We start from the raw sequence: 22,006 nt of genomic DNA, 5'->3' as shown, positions 1-22,006 counted from the left end.
CATTATGAATAGCCCTGAAACATTGTCTGATATAGTGATAGAAGACGAGCCCCTCAGGTTGGAAGGCACTCAAAATTAGACTGGGGAAGAGTTGCTTCCTCAGAGTAGAGCTGACCTTACTGATATAGATGGAGTAAAAGCTTTCAGGACTTCCATTTCCTGATGTGGCACAACCCAAAATGGGAAGAAACAGCTGCAAACATCCATTAATAATTGGAACATGGAATGTACAAAGTATGAATCTAGGAAAATTGGGAGTTGTCAAAAATGAAACAGAACACATAAAGATCAATATCCTAGGCATTAGTGAGCTGAAATGGACTGGTCTTGGCTATTTTGAATCAGACAACCATATGATCTACTATGCTGGGAAAGACAAATTGAAAAGGAATGGTGTGGCATTCATCATCACAAAGAATATTTCAAGATCTATCCTGAAGTGTGATGCTGTCAGTGATAGGATAATATCCATAAGCATACAAGGAAGACCAGTTAGTACTACTATTATTCAAATTTACACACCCACCACCAAAGCCAAAGATGAGGAAATTGAAGATTTTTACCAGTCTGAAATTGACCAAACATGCAATCAAGATGTGTTGATTATTACTGGTGATTGGAATGCAAAAATTGGAAACAAAGAAGACTCACTAGTAGTTGGGCACTGGAGATTGCATGATAGAATTTTGCAAGACCAACAACTTATGTTCATTACAAAGATCTTTTTTCAACATAAATGGCTATCCATGTGGACTTCACCAGATGGAATACAGAGCAATCAGTTCAAATACATCTGTGGAAAGAGGTGATGGAGAAGCTCAATGTCTTCAACCAAAACAAAGCCAGGAGCTGACTGTGGAACAGACCACCAACTGCTTGTATGCAAGTTCAAGTTGAAGCTGAAGACAATTAAAACAAGTCCACAAGAGCCAAAATATGACCTTGATTATATCCCACCTGAATTTAGAGATCATTTAAAGAACAGATTTGATGCATTGAACACCAATGACTGACAACCAGAGGAATTATGGGATGATAGCAAGTGGATCATTCACGAAGGAAGGAAAAGGTTATTGAAAAGACAAGAAAGGAAGAAAAGACCAAAACAGATGTCAGAAGAGACTCTGAAACTTGCTCTTGAATGGAGAGCAGGTAAAGCAAATGGAAGATAAAAGAGCTGAACAGAAGATTTCAAACAGCAGCTGGAGAAGACAAAGTCAACTATTATAATGAAGTGTGCAAAGACTTGAAGTGAGAAAACCAAAAGGGAAGAACACACTCAGCATTTCTCAAGTTGAAAGAACTGAAGAAAAAAATTCAAGCCTCTAGTTGCAATATTAAAAGATTCTATGGGCAAAATGTTGAATGATGCAGGAAACATCAAAAGAAGATGGAAGGAATATATAGAGTCACTGTACCAAAAAGAGTTGGTTGATGTTCATCCATTTCAGGAGGTGGCATATGATCAAGAACCAACGGTACTGAAGGAAGAAGTTGAAACTGCACTGAAGGAATGGGCAAAAAACAAGGCTCCAAGAATTGACAGAATATCCATCGAGATGTTTCAACAAACAGATGCTGCACTGGAAGCACTAACTCGTGTATGCCAAGAAATGTGGAAGACAGCTACCTGGCCAACTGACTGGAAGAGATCCATATTTGTATACATCCCAAAGAAAGGTGATCCCACAGAATGTGGAAATTATCAAACAATATCATTAATATCACACACATTTTATGTAAGTAAAATCTCACTGAAGAAAATTAAAAAATGGTTGCAGAAGTATATTGACAGGGAACTTCCAGAAATGCAAGGTGGATTCAAAAAAGGATGTGGAATGAAGGGTATCTTTGCTGATGTCAGATGGATCTTGGCTGAAAGCAAAGAATACCAGAAAAGATGTTTACTTGTGTTTTATTGACTATGCAAAAGCATTCAATTATGAACCTACATCTGTGGCTTCTAGCCAAACAAAAGACAGGCATATGAGTTGAACATGTACCTGAGGTAGATATACTCCTTGGAGAGAACAATCATGGGAGAAAGAAGGACTGTTTATGCACAGGGAGACAGCTCAGGGGGCAGGAGCACATGGAGGGATGGATACAGGGAAGAGGTAACTAACTATCAGGAGGAAGTGAGAGGGAAGCTGTTGCATTGTGGTAAATTGTAGTCAATGTCATGAGACAACGTGTGTGTGAACTGCTGTATGGAAAGTGAATTTGCTCTATAAACTTTCACCCAAATCACAATTAAAAAAAAAAAAAAGCATTCAATTGTGTGGATCATAGCAAAACATGGAACACAATGAGAAGGAGCTCTGGTGGCATAGTGGATAAGGCAATTGACTGCTAACCAGAAGGTCAGTGGATCAAATCCACCAGCTGCTCCATGGTAAGACAACTGGGCAATCTACTTCCAAAAAGATTTACAGCCTCAGAAACCCAATGGGGCTTGCTATGAGTCAGAATTGACTCTATGGCAGTAAGTTTCGTTTTGGTTTGGTTTTGAGAATGGAAATTCCAGAACATTTAATTGTGCTTATGTGGAACCTGTACAGAGATCAGGAGGCTGTTGTTTGAACAGAACAAGGGGATTCTGCATGGTTTTAAATCAGGAAGGGTGTGTATCAGGTTTGTATCCTTTCACCACACTTATTCAATCTGTATGCTGAGCAAATAATGCAAGAAGCTGGGCCATATGAAGAATGTGGCATCAGGATTGGAGGAAGACCCATTAACAACCTGCAATATGCAGATGACACAGCTTTGCTTGCTGAAAGTGAAGACTGCTTTGAAGGACTGATGACTACAGTCTGCAGTACGGATTACACCTCAACATAAAGAAAATGAAAATCCTCACAACTGTACCAATAAGTAGCATCATGATAAATGCAGATAAGTCAAGAAATAAGATATTGTATTGCACTGGGCATATCTGTTGCAAAAGACCTCTTTAAAGGTACACCTAACCCAAGCCATGGTGTTTTCAATCATCTTATATGCATGTGAAAACTGGACAATGTATAAGGAAGACTTAAGAAAAGTTGATGCTTTTGAGTTGTGGTGTTGGTGGGGAATACAGAAAGAACCATGGACTGCCAGAAGAACTAACAAATCTGTCCTGGAAGAAGTACAGCAAGAATGCTCCTTGGCAGCGAGAATGGCCAGACTTTGTCTCATCTACTTTGGTCATGTTGTCAGAAGGGACCATTCCCTGGAGAAGGATATCATGCTTGGTAAAGTGGAGGGTTAGTGAGAAAGGGGAAGGCCCTCAATGAAATGGAGAGATGGACTGACACAGTGGCTGCAATAACAGGCTCAGCTATAGCAAGGATTGTTAGGCTGATGCAGGACCGGACAGTGTTTCTTTCTGTTGTACGTAGTGTTGCTATCAGTCAGAGCCAACTCGACAGCACCTAACAACAATCCTCACAACATGTTCATCGCAGCACTATTCACAATAGTGAAGAAAGGATGGAAACAAGCGAAGGACCCATCAAGGGATGAATGGATACATAAAATGAGGTATATACATACAATGAAATACTACTCAGTGATAAAGAAAAATGTTCTCAAAACATCCTGGAACGCGGATGAACCTGTTCTGTTGAGTGAAATAAGTCAATCACAAAAAAAGTGATGGTGGAAAGGAATATACGAGACACTATGCTGCCCTTTGTGCAGTCGGTGTCAGAAGCAGGGTTTGCTGCAATGGCTCCAGACTCATAGAAGCAGGGGAGTTTGTAAGAGAAGGAAGGAAGGGGCCAGGGAAGTGAAACTTTTGATTCTTAGATGGTTATTTTAGTTGTTGCTACTGTAATGGCAGAATATAGACATGTTATGCTGCAGCTGAGGGGTGAAAGGTGGAAGACAGAGGTAGGCCCACGGACAGGAGATAATTGACCCAGAGCCTAGGGCTTCTGGTTACACCCAGCCAAAGGCCCAAGGCCATATGCATAGAATGGGAAGATGTCAAGGTGAAGACACAGAACTGGAAGTTTTAAAAGGATCACGTGTTTTGGATTATGTGTTTATCTGAATGTACTATGGATACTGAATGTTCTCTTACTTAGTTGTATGTTAGAAATGACTATTGGGTATGGATAACAGACAGCCTGAAATCTGCTGCCTTCAGCCAATATTTGATTGGATATGTTAAAAGGGGAAATAGAATTTGCCCAGAAGAAACAGACTTTTGTTTCAAACCCTGTGTGTAGAGCACAGGGGGCTTAGAGTGAAAACCTGAGCCCTACCCAGAACTTTCAGTCAAGAAATTTACATTTGAAATTAGAAACTGGCATCTAAAATGGGGGTGAAACTGAGTAAAGTTAAAACTATTTCCCCCATGCTGGTTAAAACAGATAATTAGAACAAGACAGGACCCCGGATAGGAATAGATAAGTAAACTTAACTACCCTCAACTATTTCCCCACCTTGGTTAAGACAGATGAGTAAGCACATAGGATTCCGGTTGGAGACAGATGAGTAAACACACTAAGCTCAGTTCCTTAAGAACTGAATGGAACAAAAAACATTCTTTCCCGTTATTTCCTTAGGCACTGGTGATAAACGCCTTAATGTGTTTTAGAAAACAACTTGAAAATTGACTCTGGCCCGTGGACATGCGCAGTGGGACAGAGAGGAACAAAGTTACTGGGAACTAACACTCTCCCCTCTGTTTAAGCCCTGATCAGCTGATGACAGGAAGCTGGTGTGACTCATCCAGGTATGCAAGCACATTAAATTAAAAACCTACTGTCCCTTTGGGAGCTCTGGTAGCATAGTGGCTAAGACACTTGCCTGCTAACCAGATGGCTGGTGGTTCAAACCCACCAGCCACTTCTCGGAAGGAAGGTTGGGCAATCCTACTTCCATAGTGATACTGCCTCGGAAACCCAAGGAGGGGTCGCTATGAGTCGGGGCCGACTTGACGGCACATAACAACAACAACAACAACTGTCCCTTTACACTGAGGCAAAGGAAATTTCAGCCAATCATCAACCATCTCATGCCCAAATTCCTGAAATTTTTATGAATATGCATAACCCTCTCTTCTGAAACCTACAAAAACTGTAATTTGATGGAGATTCGAGGAGTCAGATCTGGGTACAGACCCCTGCCTCCTTGCATTGCCGCTTTGCAATAAATAATTTTCTCTCCTCTTAATTATTCGGTGTGTAAACTGTTTTGGCCTGACTGCGCACCAGGCAGGGACCTGTGTTTGGTCCTATTACAATTGGCACCCCAGATGGGACCGAGGGTCTCTGACCCTTTGCCCGAAGCACGAGGACCCTCGGATGGTGGAAACAGAGTGGACCCCTGATGGACCCTGTACACACTCACTCATGGCTTTGTCTGAAGGTACGTAAGGGGTGCTGAGTCTGTGACCCTCTGTAGTGTCCTCAGCCTCTAGGCGCTTTCAAGAAAGAGAAAATTATTCTGGGTTTGAAGATGTCTATTGGGCATTGGGTGAGTATGGACTGAATTCTGGCTTTTATCTGATAGGGAGGTTGAAATTTTGATTAATAGCTTTAATTAAGACATCTCCACAGTGGAAGCACTCTGGTCTGGCTTTAAGCTGATAGGGAGGTTAAAAATTTGGTTAATAACCTTAATTAAGATCATCTCCACAGCTGAAGCATTGCTATTCTGGTCTGGTTTAGTTTTGGTGTGTGTGTGGGGGTTTACTGTAGCCCATGTGTTTCTTAGGGATCCTTTACCTTAATCTATTGTGTGTGGATGAGAGTGTGGATACATGGCGGCCCAGGTGTCTTTTAGTCTGCTCTAGTTTTGGTTTGGTTTGTGTGTGGGTAAGAAATAAAACTTTAAGTGGCAGCCCATGTGTCTTTTAATTGAAATCTCTCCATAGCCCACATGTTCCTTAGGAATCCTTTGCTTTGAATTCTGGTCTGGCTCTGCTTGATTTGTGTGTGAGAAAGAGTGTGTGTATGCATGGCACTGGTGTAACAGTTTTCAGTGGATATGTGACTGGAAATTGGGTAACCAAGGTTCTATACCAGAATGCACCACCCTTGGCTGCATTCTGAAAACTGGGCTCATTTTGGCTTTAAGCCTATAGAAAAAAAAAAAAGTGTTTTTCTGTAACACCGTCTGGCCACAATATCAGCTTGAGTCTGGGCATAAATGGCCAGAAAACATGAGTCTGAACTATAATATTATTATTCAGTTAGATTCATTTTGAAAAAAAAAATCAAAAGTGGGAAGAACATCTGGAGTTATTCATGGCTTTGTTTCAAAACAAGGGTTTACAGAAACAGTTCCGGGTGATGGCTGTACAATCTAAAGGGAAAGTGGATTTTAAGGGTGTCTTTCGGGACTCTGAAGACCCTTACCTTGACTCCATTCCTCCCCATCTCCCCCTCCCCCATACCTCCTGGAGTCAGGAAACAATTCACCTATGGCTCCACCACCTAAGCCTAAGGGAATTTTGAATTCAGAACCTCCTAAAACTCTGGTGGTATTATATCCCTTTACCTGATAGCACCCTGATGCCCCTCAGAAGATGGGTGCCCCTCAGGAAATGGTCTCCCCAGCACACCTTCAGAGTGGTGTAAAATTTGGCCAGGGGTCTAGGCCAGATCTATCAGGGCAATACCCATTACGGCAGGTTCCAGCCAGTTTAGATCATGAAGGAAATCCTGAAGGTTTCATTTGGGCTCATGTGCCATTCTCCATGGCTGATTTACTAAATTTGAAAAATGCGATGCCTACTTATAGGGAGAATCCAAAACGGATGGAAACCTTAATCACCTCCATATTTTAATTTCATTGTCCTAATCGGACTGACATTGATATGTTATTAACTACTTTACTCAGCCCTGAAGAGAGCAGATGGTATTAGAGAAAGCTGGAGCAGAAGTCAACAGACTTCACGACCTCCAGCCTGAAAACCTAGTCAGGGGCCCCAGCCATCAGGCAGTGCCAGGAACAGATCCAGAGTGGGATCCTAATGACCCAGGGGACAGAGCTAGGTTGGCTCATATGAAAGAGGGCATTATCGTAGGGCTCCAGAAGGGGACCACAAAGCAGATTAATGTTCACAAAGTTCAGGAAGTACAACAAGGCCCCAAGGAAAATCCTTCCGCTTTCCTTGAATGGGTGTATGAGGCCTACCATCAATATACTGACACTGACCCAGATGACCCCCAGAACACTCATATTGTCAACTTAACTTTTATAAGCCAAAGTGCCCCTGATATACGGTACAAACTCCAAATATTAGAAGGGGGACTGGGTATGAAAACTTCTCAACTTGTAGAGGTTGCTTTCAAGGTCTATCATAACTGAGACCAGGAGCAGGAGAAACAGAAGCAAAGAGGCATGAAGCAACAGACTGCCCTGCTGGCTTCTGCCCTGGGAGGCCTGCCACGAAGTCGATCCTATTGGGTAAGTCCCCATGGGCCCCCAACAGATAGAAAGGGAGAAAATCAAGCTCCTCCTTCAGGAGGCTGACCAACAAAGTTGGGGCCTCAACAGTGTGCTTACTGCAGGAAGGATAGGCATTGGAAGAAGGAGTGCCCAAAACAAGCCCTCCAAAACCAACCAAAGGGGGCTGCCCAGCAGATGGTAAGCACAGCTGATAGCAATCAAGAATGGTGGGGCCCAGGGACTTTGTTGCAGACTGGGCACATTCCTATCTCCCACGAGGACCCTGGGTGGCAATAACTGTGGGAAAACAGCCCATTGAATCTCTACTGGACACAGGGGCAACCTCAGTCCTAAACATCCCCAAGGCCCCTCTGCCCCAGAAGACTACGAGCATTAATGGAGTTTCAGTAATGAAAAAATTTCCTTCAACCTCTTGAATGCCAGGTTGGGAGTCCTGCATTAACTTGAAGTTTTTATACATACCTGAATGCCCTCTTCCTCTGTTGGAATAAGAATAACCAAGTTAAATACTCAGGTTACTTTCTCAGCTAACAAGCTCCAGGTGGATGTTAATCCCCACCAGGCATGGGCCTTATAGACAACCTCCTGTGATTACCTGCTGCTATGGACTACAGAAGCAACAGGTAGAGCTGTCACTGCAACCAGCACTTGTTATGGGAAAAGATACCCTGTATGCTTGGCCGAGTAAACTTATGGCAGGACTGGATCTGTGCAAAACCATCCAAAAGGTGACACGAGGCTGCTTGACCTATGCCAGAAACAATCTAAAGTGCAGTCCACCTCCAGTGGTAAAAGGAATTCAAGCAAGAGGTCTGGGCCCATACAAGGACTGGCAGGTAAAATTTACAACCCCTGGAAAAATCAAGTACCTGTTAGTATTTATAGACACTTTCACTGGATGGGTGGAAGCCTTTCCCTGCAGCACAGAAAAGCAGCAGAGGTGAGTATATCCTATTAAAATTAACCCCAGTTTGGTTTGCTACTCTCAGTTCAAAGTAACAATGAGGGAACATTTGCATCTCAAATAGTCCATTAAGTAACAGGACTAGTCTATTTGACAGGGAAAACTGAGAAGATGAAATATTTTTAAGAAGACACTGGCTTACAATAGCCAAAAGATGGAAACAACCTAGGTGTCCATCAACTGAGGAATGGATAACCAAACTATGGTTGGTTCCACGCAATGGAATACTTGTTCCATTGTGTATTCTACAGATATTCCCCTTCATAGCTTCTGTCCAGGTGATTGGGTCCTGCTGAAGGAGCGGAACAACCGGACTCCCCAGAGCCAGCTCCAGGCCAAATGGACTGGGCCTTATGAAGTACTGTTGACAACACATTCTTCAGTCAAACTGAAGGGAGTCTGCCCTTGGATACATCACACCCAATTGAGAATAGTGCCAGACTGCACTGGAAACCCTCACCGACTTATAACTAAGTTTTATTCTACAGGGAGCAGCCTTGGGGGACAGGGAGACCCAAGAGAACCTGACCAACAGAATATTGAGTATCCCCAACAACCTGCAGTGGAATATACTTGTAAGCCCATTGAGGATCTTAAGGTTTTATTTAAAAGGAAGCCTGTTCTGGGTTAAGACGTGAATGTGATTTTGATCATCTCAGTGATTGTTGTATCCTTAACCCCTTCTAAAGGAGGATGGTGGTCTAACACTCTCATAAATCTCCAACAAACCCTATTAGACCACACTCCTTGGGCTAATAATTATTGGGTGTGTGAACACTCTCCTTGACACAGAGGGGTATGTATATACATCAATACCAGCTGTTGCTCATTAATTAATGCATCAGGACAGACAGAACAAGATCAATAGGCTATTCATTGCACCATTCGTAAACTGCAACAGGGCAGGGAAACTATAGGACCTAATTTAACCCCCACCTTTGGGATAAACTTTTCTTGGCTTACATCTTGGTTACCCAATTTATGGCAGCTGAGATCCTTATTTGTTATAACACTCCTCATATTAACATTAACACTCTTTACCTGTTGTATTCAATGTCTGCCTAACTACTTATCTGTCCTCAAGCCTCTACAGGCACCTTAATCTCTTCTCCCCGGATTATGGCCAGAAAATTCTGAGAGCTGTCTAAACTACAAGAGACTTACTAACCAAGGATTGAGTTCTTCCACCATCTTCATCCCCAGTCAGCAGGAAGCAGCTAGAATGAGTTGTCACCCCATTTCCCAAAATTGTAGAACAGTAACCATTCTAAGGGGAATTGAAACCAAATAAAGTGTTCCCCAAGAATGTGAAACAGTATCTATTCTAAGGGGGAACTGAAACCATGTAAAGCCAAAACTATTTCCCCCACCCTGGTTAAAACAGATAATTAGAACAGATATGAGCCTGGATAGGAATAGATAAGTAAACTCAATTACCCTCAACTATTTCCCCACCCTGATTAAGACAGATGAGTAAGCACATAGGACCCCATTGGAGACACAATTGCGTAAACACAATAAGCTCAGTTCCTTAAGAACTGAATGGAGCAAAAAACTTTCTTTCCCACTGTTTCCTTAGGCACTGGTGGGTAAACGCGTTAATGTGTCTTAGAAAACAACTTGAAAATTGACTCTGGTCTGTGGACATGTGCAGTAGGACAGAGAGGAACAAATTTACTGGGAACTAACACTCTCTCCTCTGCCTAAGCCCTGATCAGCTGATGACAGGAAGCCGGTGTGACGCATCTGGTATCCAAGTGCATTAAATTAAAAACCTACTGTCCCTTTACGCTGAGGCAAAGGAAATTTCAGCCAGTCATTAACCATCTCACGTCCAAATTCCTGAAATTTTTATGAATATGTATAACCCTCTCTTCTGAAACCTACAAAAACTAATTTGATGGAGATTTGGGGAGTCAGATCTGGGTACGGACCCCTGTCTCCTTGCATTGCTGCTTTGCAACAAACAACTTTCTCTCCTCTTAATCACTCGATATATAAAGTGTTTTGGCTGGACTGCACACCAGGCAGGGACCCACATTTGGTCCTATTACAGGGAGAGATAAATGCATGAAGTGGCTGGCTTACACACTTTCATGGATTTGCTTATTCTTAAACTGGTTGTAAAGGGGATATTAATTTTTAAAGTATAAAAAGGACAATGACTAGAAAAGGCAGGGGGTGCAGTGAATTACTTGGTATGGCTTTTCTAGCCTAGTCTTTGTAACTCCCACTGGATTACTGGGTGGAACCATGCAAATAAGGTGTGTAGAACTCTGATGTGGGATTGGTTAGTTTTGTCACTCTGCCAGGCTTAAAATGAGCCTTCCTAGAGGCAGAGAGGATCTCGCTGCCCTCAAGAGAGAAGAGCTGGAGGTGAAGTAGAGTGCGTCCTTGGATCCAAGATCCCTGTGCTGGAGCTCCTTGGCAGAGATGCCTGGCAGAAAGAGATGCTTGACAGAGAGAGATGGCCCAGCACAGAGACAGTCACAGTGGAACCAAGAAGGACGAGACAGAGTAGCAGGCTTACCTGGCCCACACAGCAAGAAAGCTGAGTGCCCTTGGCTTGCTGACGGAGTGGGATGCACCTGAGTGAACCTATTGGCAGACTAAAATAGCTTTGTAACATTTGCCAGTGCAGGGCAGAGGCCAAGCCAAGAGGCCAAGGGCCGGAGAGGCATGCCTGAGGGTTCAGCAGATGAGAGACTGTCCTGATTGAAGAATTACATCCCAAGAGCATTCCTGAACCTGAATTGTAGCCTGTTACTTCCCTAATAAATCCCATAATTGTGAGTATTGTCTGTGAGTTCTGTGTGGCCACTGCAATGAATTATCAAACCCAGTAGAGAAGTAGGGAGTGCTGAGGGAGGGACAGTTTGTGTCACAACTGGCAAAAAAGGCTGGAGGGTAAAGGCATGTCTGGCCTCACAGAAATAAGTCTTGGGCTGCTGATGGTGATTATGCCTGCCTCTCTCTTTTGAAGTTAGAGGAGGTCAGAAGATGCTACCTCCATGTCCTTTTTTGCAATGCTCTAACTTTTACAGTCAATAGATTATGCAAATGAGGTGGGTTGTAGCCTTCTATGCAAATGAAATGCCTGTGACCTATCAAGAGGGGATTGGTCAGTTTGTGCCCTCTCCCCGCGCTGGAAGAGGCAATGTCTTAAAATTGACAAAGAGATTTTGGGAGATAGAAATAATCAGGAAAAGAAGCAGCAGAAGAAAGAAAGAAGAGAGAAGCAGAGGGAGAGGACACAAGGCATGTTCTAAAACAGCCTGTAACTGGAACATCAAGGCCTCTAACACTGAAGATGGTGAGAGGCCTGGAAGGGCCCCGCAGCAGAGCCAGAGGCGACAGATGGCAGAACCCGGAGGAGCCTTTCCTGAAAGAGATCTGCACACCTGACAGGGACTGAGGGAGCTGTCCTGCACTGGAAAAGGGAGACTGTGCCTACATCCTTCCTGATCCTGAGTTGTACCCTGTTCCTAAGTTAAACCACTTAACTGTAAGTATGGTCTGTGAGTTCTGTTTGGTCACTGCAATGGATTACTGAACCCAGCAAAGAAGTAGAGAGTGCTGTGGGAGGGACAGATGGTATCAGGATTGTTAAAAAGGTTGGGGAGTGGAGGTATGTCTGATCTCTACCTCACAGGGATCAGCCTGGAGTTTATGATAATTCTTATTATTCTCCATGAAGTTAGACATGTCTGGAGGCTACTACCACTATCATTCCCACCATTTCATAGTAGACATACATGTGTATAAGTACATATATATATGTATATATGTGTACATATATGTGTATGGGAGCTCTGGTGGTGTAGTGCCTAAGGCATTTGCAGTAGTTAAATTTGTATGTCAACTTTGCTGGGCCTGGTTGAGTGGTTGGCAGCTGGTGATAGTTATTCCCCATGATGAGATTGGCAATCAGCTCCATAGTGGGATCTACCACAACCAGCTGAGTAGCTGCCTTTGGGATGTGGTCTGCTTCCTGTATATAAGGAGAAGCCTTGGGGATAGTCTCCAGCTTATGGCATGCTTGGACTCTGCATGTAGCTGTGTCATTGTTCAGCAGCCTGCCATGCTCTGCTAGATCGGCAGATGGGACTTTCAATGGACTTGAATTAATGGCCTCCCATGTAGTTTGGTAATATCCGAGTCACGCCTTTTTACTTGGGCATGGGTCAACAATGGGGCTTCTCGGTCTCAGCAGTCAGCAGCTGTCTGAGTGAAGTAAAGCATCTACCTCCAGTGGGCTGGGAGTAGGAGGCAGACAGAGCTGAACCCCAAAGTTGAGGGGCTTTCACTCAGCCCCTAGAGCCTGGCACTTTGAACTCAGACTTAAAGCCTCCAAACTGTAAGAGAATAAACTCTCGTTCGTTAAGGCCATACCATTTGTGGTATATTTTTGTCAGAGCAGCATTAGGTTACCAGAATAGCATTTGACTGCTAACCAGAAAGTTGGCTGTTCAAATCCACCAGCCACCAGAAGGAAGGCTGGGCAATCTACTTCTGTAGTGATACCGCCTTGGAAACCCAAGGAGTCATTAAAGTGAGATCTTACTTGACAGCAGTGAGTTTGGTTTTGTGTGTGTATGTATGTATGTATATACATATATGTGTGTGTGTGTGTGTGTATAAATATGTGTGTGTGTATATATATATATATATATATATATATATATATATATATATATATATATATATATACACATACATACATATTGTTGTTATGTGCCGTCGAGTCGGCCCCGACTCATAGCGACCCCTCCTTGGGTTTCCGAGACAGTATCACTATGGAAGTAGGATTGCCCAACCTTCCTTCCGAGGAGTGGCTGGTGGGTTTGAACTGCCAGCCTTCTGGTTAGCAGTCAAGTGCTTTAGCCACTATGCTACCAGAGCTCCTTATACACACACACACACACACACATATATATGCATCTATAAACACATCTATAGTGACTGTATGCACATATATTCATATATGTAATAAAGCAAATAGGGGCATAGTTACAGATACTTCTTAGACACAACCAAACACCTCAAGGGATAGGATTTTGGGGTCTGAAGAATTAGGACCATAGTCTTCTGGGATATCCCAGGCAGTTGGCATAATATAATTCATAAAGTTATATTCTACATCCTAGTCTGATGAGAGGAGCTCTGGTAGCATAGTGCTTAAGGCACTTGACTGCTAACCAGAAAGCTGGAGGTTCAAACCCACCAGCCACTCCTCAGAAGGAAGGTTGGGCAATCTACTTCTGTAGTAATACTACCTTGGAAACCCAAGGAGGGGTCGCTATAAGTCAGGTCTGACTCCATGGCGCATAACAACAACAACAACAGTATGATGAGTAGTAATCTGAAGTCTTAAAAGCTTATTAGTGGTCATCTGTTGGTCTCAATTTATCTAGAGCAAAAGAGCAAGAAGGAAACCAAAGACTCGGTGGAGACACTAGTCTACAGGATGCTCAGTCCACCTGCACCATAGCCTCAACTACCCTGAGACCAGAAGAACTAGATGGTGCCTGGCGACCACTACTGACCACAACAGATGATGGATCCTGGTGGAATGGGAGAAAAATGTGGAATAAAACCTCAAAGTCCTAAAAAAAACAAACAAAAACAGATCTACTGGACTGCTCAAGACTAAAGGATTCCCCAAGATTACTACCCTGAAATACTCTTCAAACCCGGAGTGGAAACTGAGGTTACTTTGTAGCAAAATAACAAATTAGCTCAAAAATAATTAATACCACCCATAAGTATTACGCTCCTTTAAAAAAAAAAAAAAAAAAAAACACCCATATGAGACTCAACAGTCAACAACTACTTTAAAACAAAGATAAGACTGTAAGGGGACAGAGAAGCTGGGTTAATGGAAATGGAACAGCCAGAGTGGAAATGATGAGGATGTTCACTCATTGTGAAGAAGGCAATAGGTGTTAGCAAACAATTGGTGTAGAAATTTTGAATGGGAACCTAAACTGCTGTGTAAACACTGAAAACACACTGAGCTATTATTAAAAGAAAAAGAAAAGGAACAATACAGATCTAAGAATCAGTTGAGTACAGACCAGTTTCAAGTCTTTGTTCCACATGAACCTGCTGAGAGACTGTGAGGCCTTGGTTTTCTTGTCTTCAAAAACAGTAGATGAACACAGTCGTCCAGAAAATATTCTCCAGCCTACTTTGGTGAGTAGTGACTGGGGTCTTAAATGCTTGTAAGCAGCCCTCTAAGATGCAGCTATTGGTGTCTTATCATCAAGAACAAAGAAGAGTGAAGAAATCAAAGGCACATGGACACAGTTAGTCCAAAGGACTGCTAGACCGTGTGAACGCCAGCCTCCATAACCCTGAGACCAGAACTAGATGGTGCCTGGCTACCACTACCAACCACCCTAAAAGGGATCACATTAAAAAGTCCTAGATAGCGTGGGAGAAAACTGTGGAACAAAATTCAAAATAATAAATAAGCAGCCTAACTTGTCAGATAGAGACTGGTGGAACCCCCAAGACTATGGCCCTCAGTCACCCTTCAAGCCAGGAATTGAACTCACCCCTGTAGTTCAACTTTCAGTCATACATTAGGTCTACAAGGTGAATAGTACCACCAGGGAGGTACACATTCTTTAGAACAATGAACTATTTCTATTTGAGATCAAAAGGGCAGCATTTGCCCAGGGACAAAGTTCAGAAGGCAGGAATGGATGGGAAAGAAGGATAGGGAAACACAGGCAGGAAATGGTATGAGTGCAGTTACACTGCAGGGATTGCAATCAATGGCCTGAAACAAAACATGCATGAATTGCCAAATGCAAAATGGATTTGCTCTGTAAACCACTCAAATCACAATAAAAAGTTTTTGTTTTTTTTAAATGGGTGAGGGTATTTCCCCTCACAGGGTCATTTTAAAGACTTCTATGTGACTACCCTTAGTAAAGCACTTCCCCTCAGGCAGGTCCAGGTCCTGCTTGCTCAGGAAGAAGTCAGGACCCAGCCCGAGGCACAGACGGTCTCCCTTCTGCACCACCCAGACCCCTTACCTCATTCCCCACCGTGAACTGGAGTGTGTTGTCTGGCTGCATCTTGATGTAGCCATTGATATTCAGGAAGAACCTGGCAATAGGGGCAGGGCAGGCACAGGTGAGGACCCCTCTCAGGACCCTTCCAACTGCCTTCCATTCTCTTCCCTCCCTTTGGTTTCCCCACGTGTCTTTTGGGGACCTGGGGATCAGGAAGTCCCCCCTGGAGCCTACTCCCTGTCCTGGGCTTGGGAAAGGGCACCTTTTTCTGGGGATGAGAGGTCCCAGGCCATTGCTGCTGATATCCACACTCATGACCACGCTGCCATTCTTGATGGGCATGGGTGTGTACCAGTTCATGGCACACACCTCTGCGTCACAGGCTTCTGTTGGTAGGCAGGGGGCAGAGGCTCTGAGGCCTGCCAGCAGCCCCCTCCAGTTCATAGATCTTGTGGGGATCTCCCATGCCCCCCTCTAGGCCATACACCCCACTGAGTATCTCCTCCAGGACATGGACTCCACCACTGAGTCTGCCACCACTAACCACCACCCCCAGTCACACCAGGTTGTGACCTCTTCAGGCACCCCCTCCAGGCTCACCTTTGTTGCGCAACGGAGCTGCTTCCATCTGGATCTGCAGCTGTTCTATCTTCCACCGGCGGAAGTTGACTGGAGAATGGAAGGTGACCAGCACCACGGGCTTTAGGCCCGTCAGGTGGCCCTTACGGACCAGGGCCTCAGACGGCTGAGGGTAAGATAGTCCCACAGGTTTGTCCTTAAGAAAGCTGCTGGGTTCCCCATGCTTTGACCCCACCTTTAGTAAGTAGCCTGTCTTCTGGGGCTGGGTGGGAACAATTAGAGAATGTGTTCGAGGTTTGGGGCTGGGATGGGGGATGAGCTAGGCTAGAAGAGGGTAGAGAACTAGGAGCTGTGGAGGGACACAGGGTGGTCTTCTTGAAGAAGAAGAGTACAGAGTTGGGATCTTCAGACAGAATTTGGATACAAGGAATACAAAGGGGAGGGCAGCATGGGATGAGACAAGATGTGAAAAAGTAATACAATGGAACCCCAGAACAGCCAGTGGCCCCTGCCCTCACACCGGGATTTCCAATCCCATACCTGAGGTGGTTTTCCACCTTCTCTGGATTCTGTCACCCTCCCCCTCAGTCAGAGGACAGCCAGGTTCTGAAGCTGGGGCCAGAGAGTGGGATATGGGATGGGGAAGTTAGACAGGGAGGAACTAAGGAGAAGGGTGAGGGGGCAGATAGAGACAACATCTCAGAGATGCCAGGATCCTAAGGGCAGGCAGGGCATGGAGTGGAGACAGAAGGAGAAGGGTGCTCTAAGTGTATGTAACAGTATAAGCAAAAGCCAAGCGGCCTCCCCAAGAAAAGCTGTATTCAAGCCACTGTGGGACGAGGGACAAGGATGTATTGGGGCTAACCACTTTTGCATGGCTCTTTATCCTGAGGGATGGCTTGGCTAGGGCCCTTTCAATCCTGCCAACTATGCCACTCTCCAGCCATGCTATGATATCCCTTGTTCCACGTCCTCTTCTGAATCCGGCTTGAACCTCTGGTATCAGGATTGGAGGAAGAATCATTAACAACCTGAGATATGCAGACAATACAACTTTGCTTGCTGAAAGTGAGGATGACTTAAGGCACCTACTGATGAAGGTTGAAGAATACAGTCTGCAATATGGATTACATCTCAACATAAAGAAAACAAAAATCCTCACAACTGGACCAATGAGCAGCATCACAATCAATGGAGAGAAGATTGAGGTTGTCAAGGAATTCACGTTGCTTGGTTCTACAATCGATGTCAACGGAAGCAGCAGTCAGGACATTAGACAACGTGTAGCATTGGGAAAGTCAACTGCGAAGGAACTGTTTCAAGTGCTGAGGAGCAAGGATATCTCATTGAGGACTAAGGTGCGCCTGACACAAGCCATGATATTTCCAATCGCCTGGTATGCATGTGAGAGCTGGACAATAAATAAGGAAGACTGAAGAAGAGTTGATGCTTTTGAGTTGTGGTGCTGGCGAAGAATGCTGAAAGTACCGTGGACTGCTAAAAGAACTAACAGATCTGTCCTGGAGGAAGTGCAGCCAGAATGCTCCTTGGAAGCAAGAATGGCCAGACTTCGTCTCACCTATTTTGGTCATGTTGTAAGAAGGGACCATTCCCTGGAGAAGGATGTCATGCTTGGTAGGGTGGAGGGTCAACGAAAGAGGGGGAGGCCTTCAAGAAGATGGATTGATACAGTGGCTGCGATGATGGGCTCAAGTATAGCAGGGACTGTGGGGCTGGCGCGGGATTGGGCAGCGTTTCGTTCTGCTGTGCATGGGATCGCTATGAGTCGGAAACGACTCGACGGCACCTAACAACAACAACAACAGCATCCTAGTGTCCTGTCCACTCTCATCTCCCACATGACCACTGCAGTTGCCTCCTGTCTCCCTGTTCCTGCCCCCTACACAGCTGGAGGGACCCTCTGGACACTGGAGTCATATCACATCACTTTTCTGCTCAGAACATTCTCATGGCCCCATCTCACTGGGTAAAAGCCCAAGTCCTAACCATGATCCCCCATTTTCTCCCTGGCCAATCTCTTCCCACTCTCCCCCTGTTCAGTCTGCTCCAGCCACACAGGCCACTTCGTGGTTCCTCACACACACCAACCTCTCTCCCACTTCTGGGCACTGCACTGGCAATCCTTCTGCTCAGAATGGTTCACAGTGCTCTCCACGGTGGCCTTCTTCATCCTTCAGATCCCTGCTCAGCAAGGCTTTCCCTAACCTGCACTCCTTTCTAACACATCACTTCATTTCATTTTCTTCTTTGCTCTTATCTTAGAATAGATTGTTTTAGGTAGTTGTTGATTGTCAGCTTCCTTAGCAAAATGAATCCTTGAGAGGAAAGTAGGCATTTTGTTTACCACTATATCCCTTGCAACAAGAAGGGGGCCTGGTTCCCAGTAGGTGCTGAATGGACAGAGAAGACGTCATTGCCACACTTTTACCGATAAATGGTTCATGAAGTAAAACCCTCTGTCCACGGTCACATCCAAGTAACTTGTTACTAATATTCACTGAGCCCTTACTATGAACCAGGCACTGTGCTCAGTACTTCACACATATTCAATCAGTTAATACTCATAACAACCCTGTAAGGTGGGTATGATTATTAGCTACCTTATTCATTTGCTCCTTATACACATGCTCCTTGGAAGCAAGAATGGCCAGACTTCATCTCACCTACTTTGGTCATATGGTCAGAAGAGACCAGTCCCCGGAGAAGGATGTCATGCCTGGTAAAGTGGAGGGTCAGTGAAAAAGGGGAAGACCCTCAATGAGATGGATTGACACAGTGGCTGCCACCACAGGCTCGAGCAGAGCAAGGATTGTGAGGGTGGTGAAGGACTGGGCAGTGTTTCATTCTATCGTACAGCTATGAGTCCGAGCCAACTCAACAGCACCTAGCAACAATAACAACAACATACTTTGGCACAGAGAGGTAATTTGCCCAAGATCACACAGTTATTACTGGGAGAGCTAGGATTCGAACCCAGACATCCTGGCTCCCTGAGTGGTCCAAAAGATGTGTGCTTGACTAGAAATCTAAAGGTTGGCAGTTTGAAGCCACCCAGAGGCATCAAGGAAGAAAAGTCTGGCAATCTATCTGTAAAGATTACAGTCAAGAAAACTCTATGGAACATTTCTAATCTGATGTACATGGGGTCGCCATAAGTCAGGACTGACTTGACAGTAATAAGTTTGGTTCTGATTTTATTCTGTGGGCTCCGAATCAACTATCATGTTGTACTTCCTGTAACTAAATGTTCATCGATGGACTGGAACTCAGGTGTACAGCCTCAAGACCTCCAGGTCTGAACCACAACACTCTACTGCCTCTCCAAAAGCTTACTTGAGACAAAACAATTTTACAAAAGAACAACAAAGTTGGGGCATTCACACTTCAAAACTTACTACAGAGCAACAATAATCAAAATTGTGTGGAACTGGCATAAGGAGAGACACGTAGAGCCATGGGTCCAAGTAACATATCTGACAAGGGACTTACCTCTAAAGTTTATAGAAAACTCCAACACCTCGACAACAAAAAGATTAACAATCCAACTGAAAAATGGGCAGAAGACACTTCACCAAAAAGAATGTTCAGGTGGCGAGCAAATACATGAAGAAATGCTCATGATCTTTAGCCATCAGAGACATGCAAAGCAAAACAACAATGAAATACCATCTTGCCCCAGCACTAATGGCAAAAGTCAACAAGACAGAAAATAACAACTGCTGGTGAGGATGTGGAGAGACTGGGACTCTCACACACTGCTGGTAGGACTGTAAAATGACACAACCACTATGGAAAACAGTATGGTGATTCCTTCAAAAGCTGGAATTAGAAATACCTTTTGACCCAGCAATCCTATTACTAGGTATATATCCTAAAAAAGTGAGAGTCAGGACAAGAACAGATTCATTGCAGCACTATTTACAATAGCAAAAAGATGGAAACAACTTACATGCCTATCAACAGAAGAGTGGATGACCAAATTATGATACATACACACAATGGAATACTATGCAATAGTTCTGGTAGCATAGTGCTTAAGGCATTTGACTGCTAACCAGAAGGCTGGTGGTTCAAATCCACCAGCCACTCCTCAGAAGGAAGATGAGGCAATCTACTTCCGTAGTGTTACTGCCTTGGAAACCCAAGGAGGGGTCACTATGAGTTGGGTCCGACTCGACGGCACAAAACAACAACAACATTCAAATGGTCAAAAACCTGACACCATACATCAAAATTAACTCAAAATGGATCAAAGATATTACATAAGATCTAAAACTAAAAAGCTCTTAGAAGAAAACACAGGAACAAATGTCCATGACCTCGAGTCAGGCAACGCCCTCAGACAATGGGCAAAAGGGAAAAAACTTTAGGTTGGATTTCATCAAAATTGAAAATTTTTGTGCTGTTATGGTAGGTGAATTATATAGCAATAAAAATAAAAACTTTTGTGCTTCAAAGGATACCATCAAAAAAGTGAAAAGACAACCTATAGAACAAAATATTTGCAAATCATATATTTGATAAGGGCTAGGCACATAACAACAACAGCAACAAGTATCCAGATTACACAAAGAACCTTTACAACTCAATAATAAAAGAACAAATAACCCAGTTTTAAAATGGGCAAAGGATTTGAATAGACATTTTGCCAAAGAAAAGATATAAATGACAGATAAGCACAGGAAAAGATGACATCAGGAAAATGCAAATCAAAACCACAGTGAGATAGCATTTCCCATCCACTAGAGGTCACCAGTGTAACAGCAAGGATGGCTGTAACTAAAGAGCCAAGTGTTGGTGAGGACATGGAGAAGAAAACTGAACCCTGTTACATTGCTGGAGGTAGCCCCTGGGTGATGCAAATGGTTAACGTGCTTGGCTGCAAACCTAAAGGCTGGAGGTTCAAGTTCACAGGCAGGCATATTGGAAGAAAGGCTTGATGATCTACTTCCAAAAACTCAGCCAATGAAAACTGTTCCACTCTGATGCACATAAGGTCACCGGAGTCTGAGTGGACCATAACTTGGTTCACAACTCATAACATTGCTGGTGGGAATGTAGAATGATACAGCCATTTTGGGAAACACTTTAGCATTTCTTCAAAAAGTTAAAACATAACCCAACAGACTTAAAAGAAGTGACACGAAAAGACGTGTGCACACCTATGTTCACTGCAGCACTATTCATACCAGCAAAATGATGAAAACAACCTAAATGCCCAACAACTGAAGAACAGATAAATAAAATGTGGTACACACATACAATGGAATACTATGCAGCTATAAAGAATAATGATGAGTTCTTGAAACATCTTATGACACGGATGAATCTGGAGGACATTATGCTGAGTTGAAAAAGTCAATCACTAAAGGTCAACAATACTGTATGATCCCACTTTTAGAAAAAGACAAGAAAAGGTATACAAACAGAAATCAACATTTATTGGTGGTTACCAGGGATGGGAGGGGGAGGAAGCGTAAAATAACTCTCTAGATAAGAGACACTTGTTATTTTTGTGATGGGAAAGGCAATACTGAATGTGGATGCTGGATGAACAACTTCACCAAGTATGACATCCTTCTCCAGGGAATTGTCCCTTCTGACAACACGACCAAAGTAGCTGAGATGAAATTGAGCCATTCATGCTTCCAAGGGCCATTTCAGCTGCACTTCTTCCAGGACAGATTTGTTAGTTCTTCTAGCAGTCCATGGTACTTTCAGTATTCTTTGCCAACACCACAACTCAAAAGCATCAACTCTTCTTCAGACTTCCTTATTCATTGTCCAGGAGCTCTGGTGGTGTAGTGCCTAAGGCATTTGACTGCTAACCAGAAGGCTGGCAGTTCAAGCCCACTCCCTGGAAAGAAGATTGGGCAATTTACTTCCACAGTGATACCACCTCGGAAACCCAAAGAGGGGTTGCTGTGAGTCGGATCGAGCAGTGGGTTGCATTGTTATACTCACTGTCCAGCTTTCACATGCATATGAGGCAACTGAAAACACC

General features: G+C 43.9%; 1 protein-coding gene across 1 annotated transcript in view; it reads right to left on the bottom strand.

Moving 5' to 3' along the window:
- CATSPERG (cation channel sperm associated auxiliary subunit gamma) overlaps nucleotides 1-22,006 on the bottom strand; it is a 63,654-nt gene that overhangs the window by 34,066 nt on the left and 7,582 nt on the right. The window contains exons 4-6 of the mRNA XM_042782914.1: nucleotides 16,003-16,147; nucleotides 15,665-15,788; nucleotides 15,424-15,496 (exon numbers count right to left, since the gene is read on the bottom strand). Of these exons, the coding sequence (XP_042638848.1) occupies nucleotides 15,424-15,496; nucleotides 15,665-15,788; nucleotides 16,003-16,147 (342 nt within the window). The remainder of the gene's footprint in view (nucleotides 1-15,423; nucleotides 15,497-15,664; nucleotides 15,789-16,002; nucleotides 16,148-22,006) is intronic.

Source organism: Orycteropus afer, unplaced genomic scaffold (assembly GCF_000298275.1).
Source record: "Orycteropus afer afer isolate SDZICR_OR568_19922 unplaced genomic scaffold, OryAfe1.0 scaffold00507, whole genome shotgun sequence".
Taxonomy (NCBI): Eukaryota; Metazoa; Chordata; class Mammalia; order Tubulidentata; family Orycteropodidae; genus Orycteropus; species Orycteropus afer.
The sequence above is the reverse complement of the archived record's forward strand: the minus strand, read 5'-3'. Positions and strand labels throughout refer to the sequence as shown.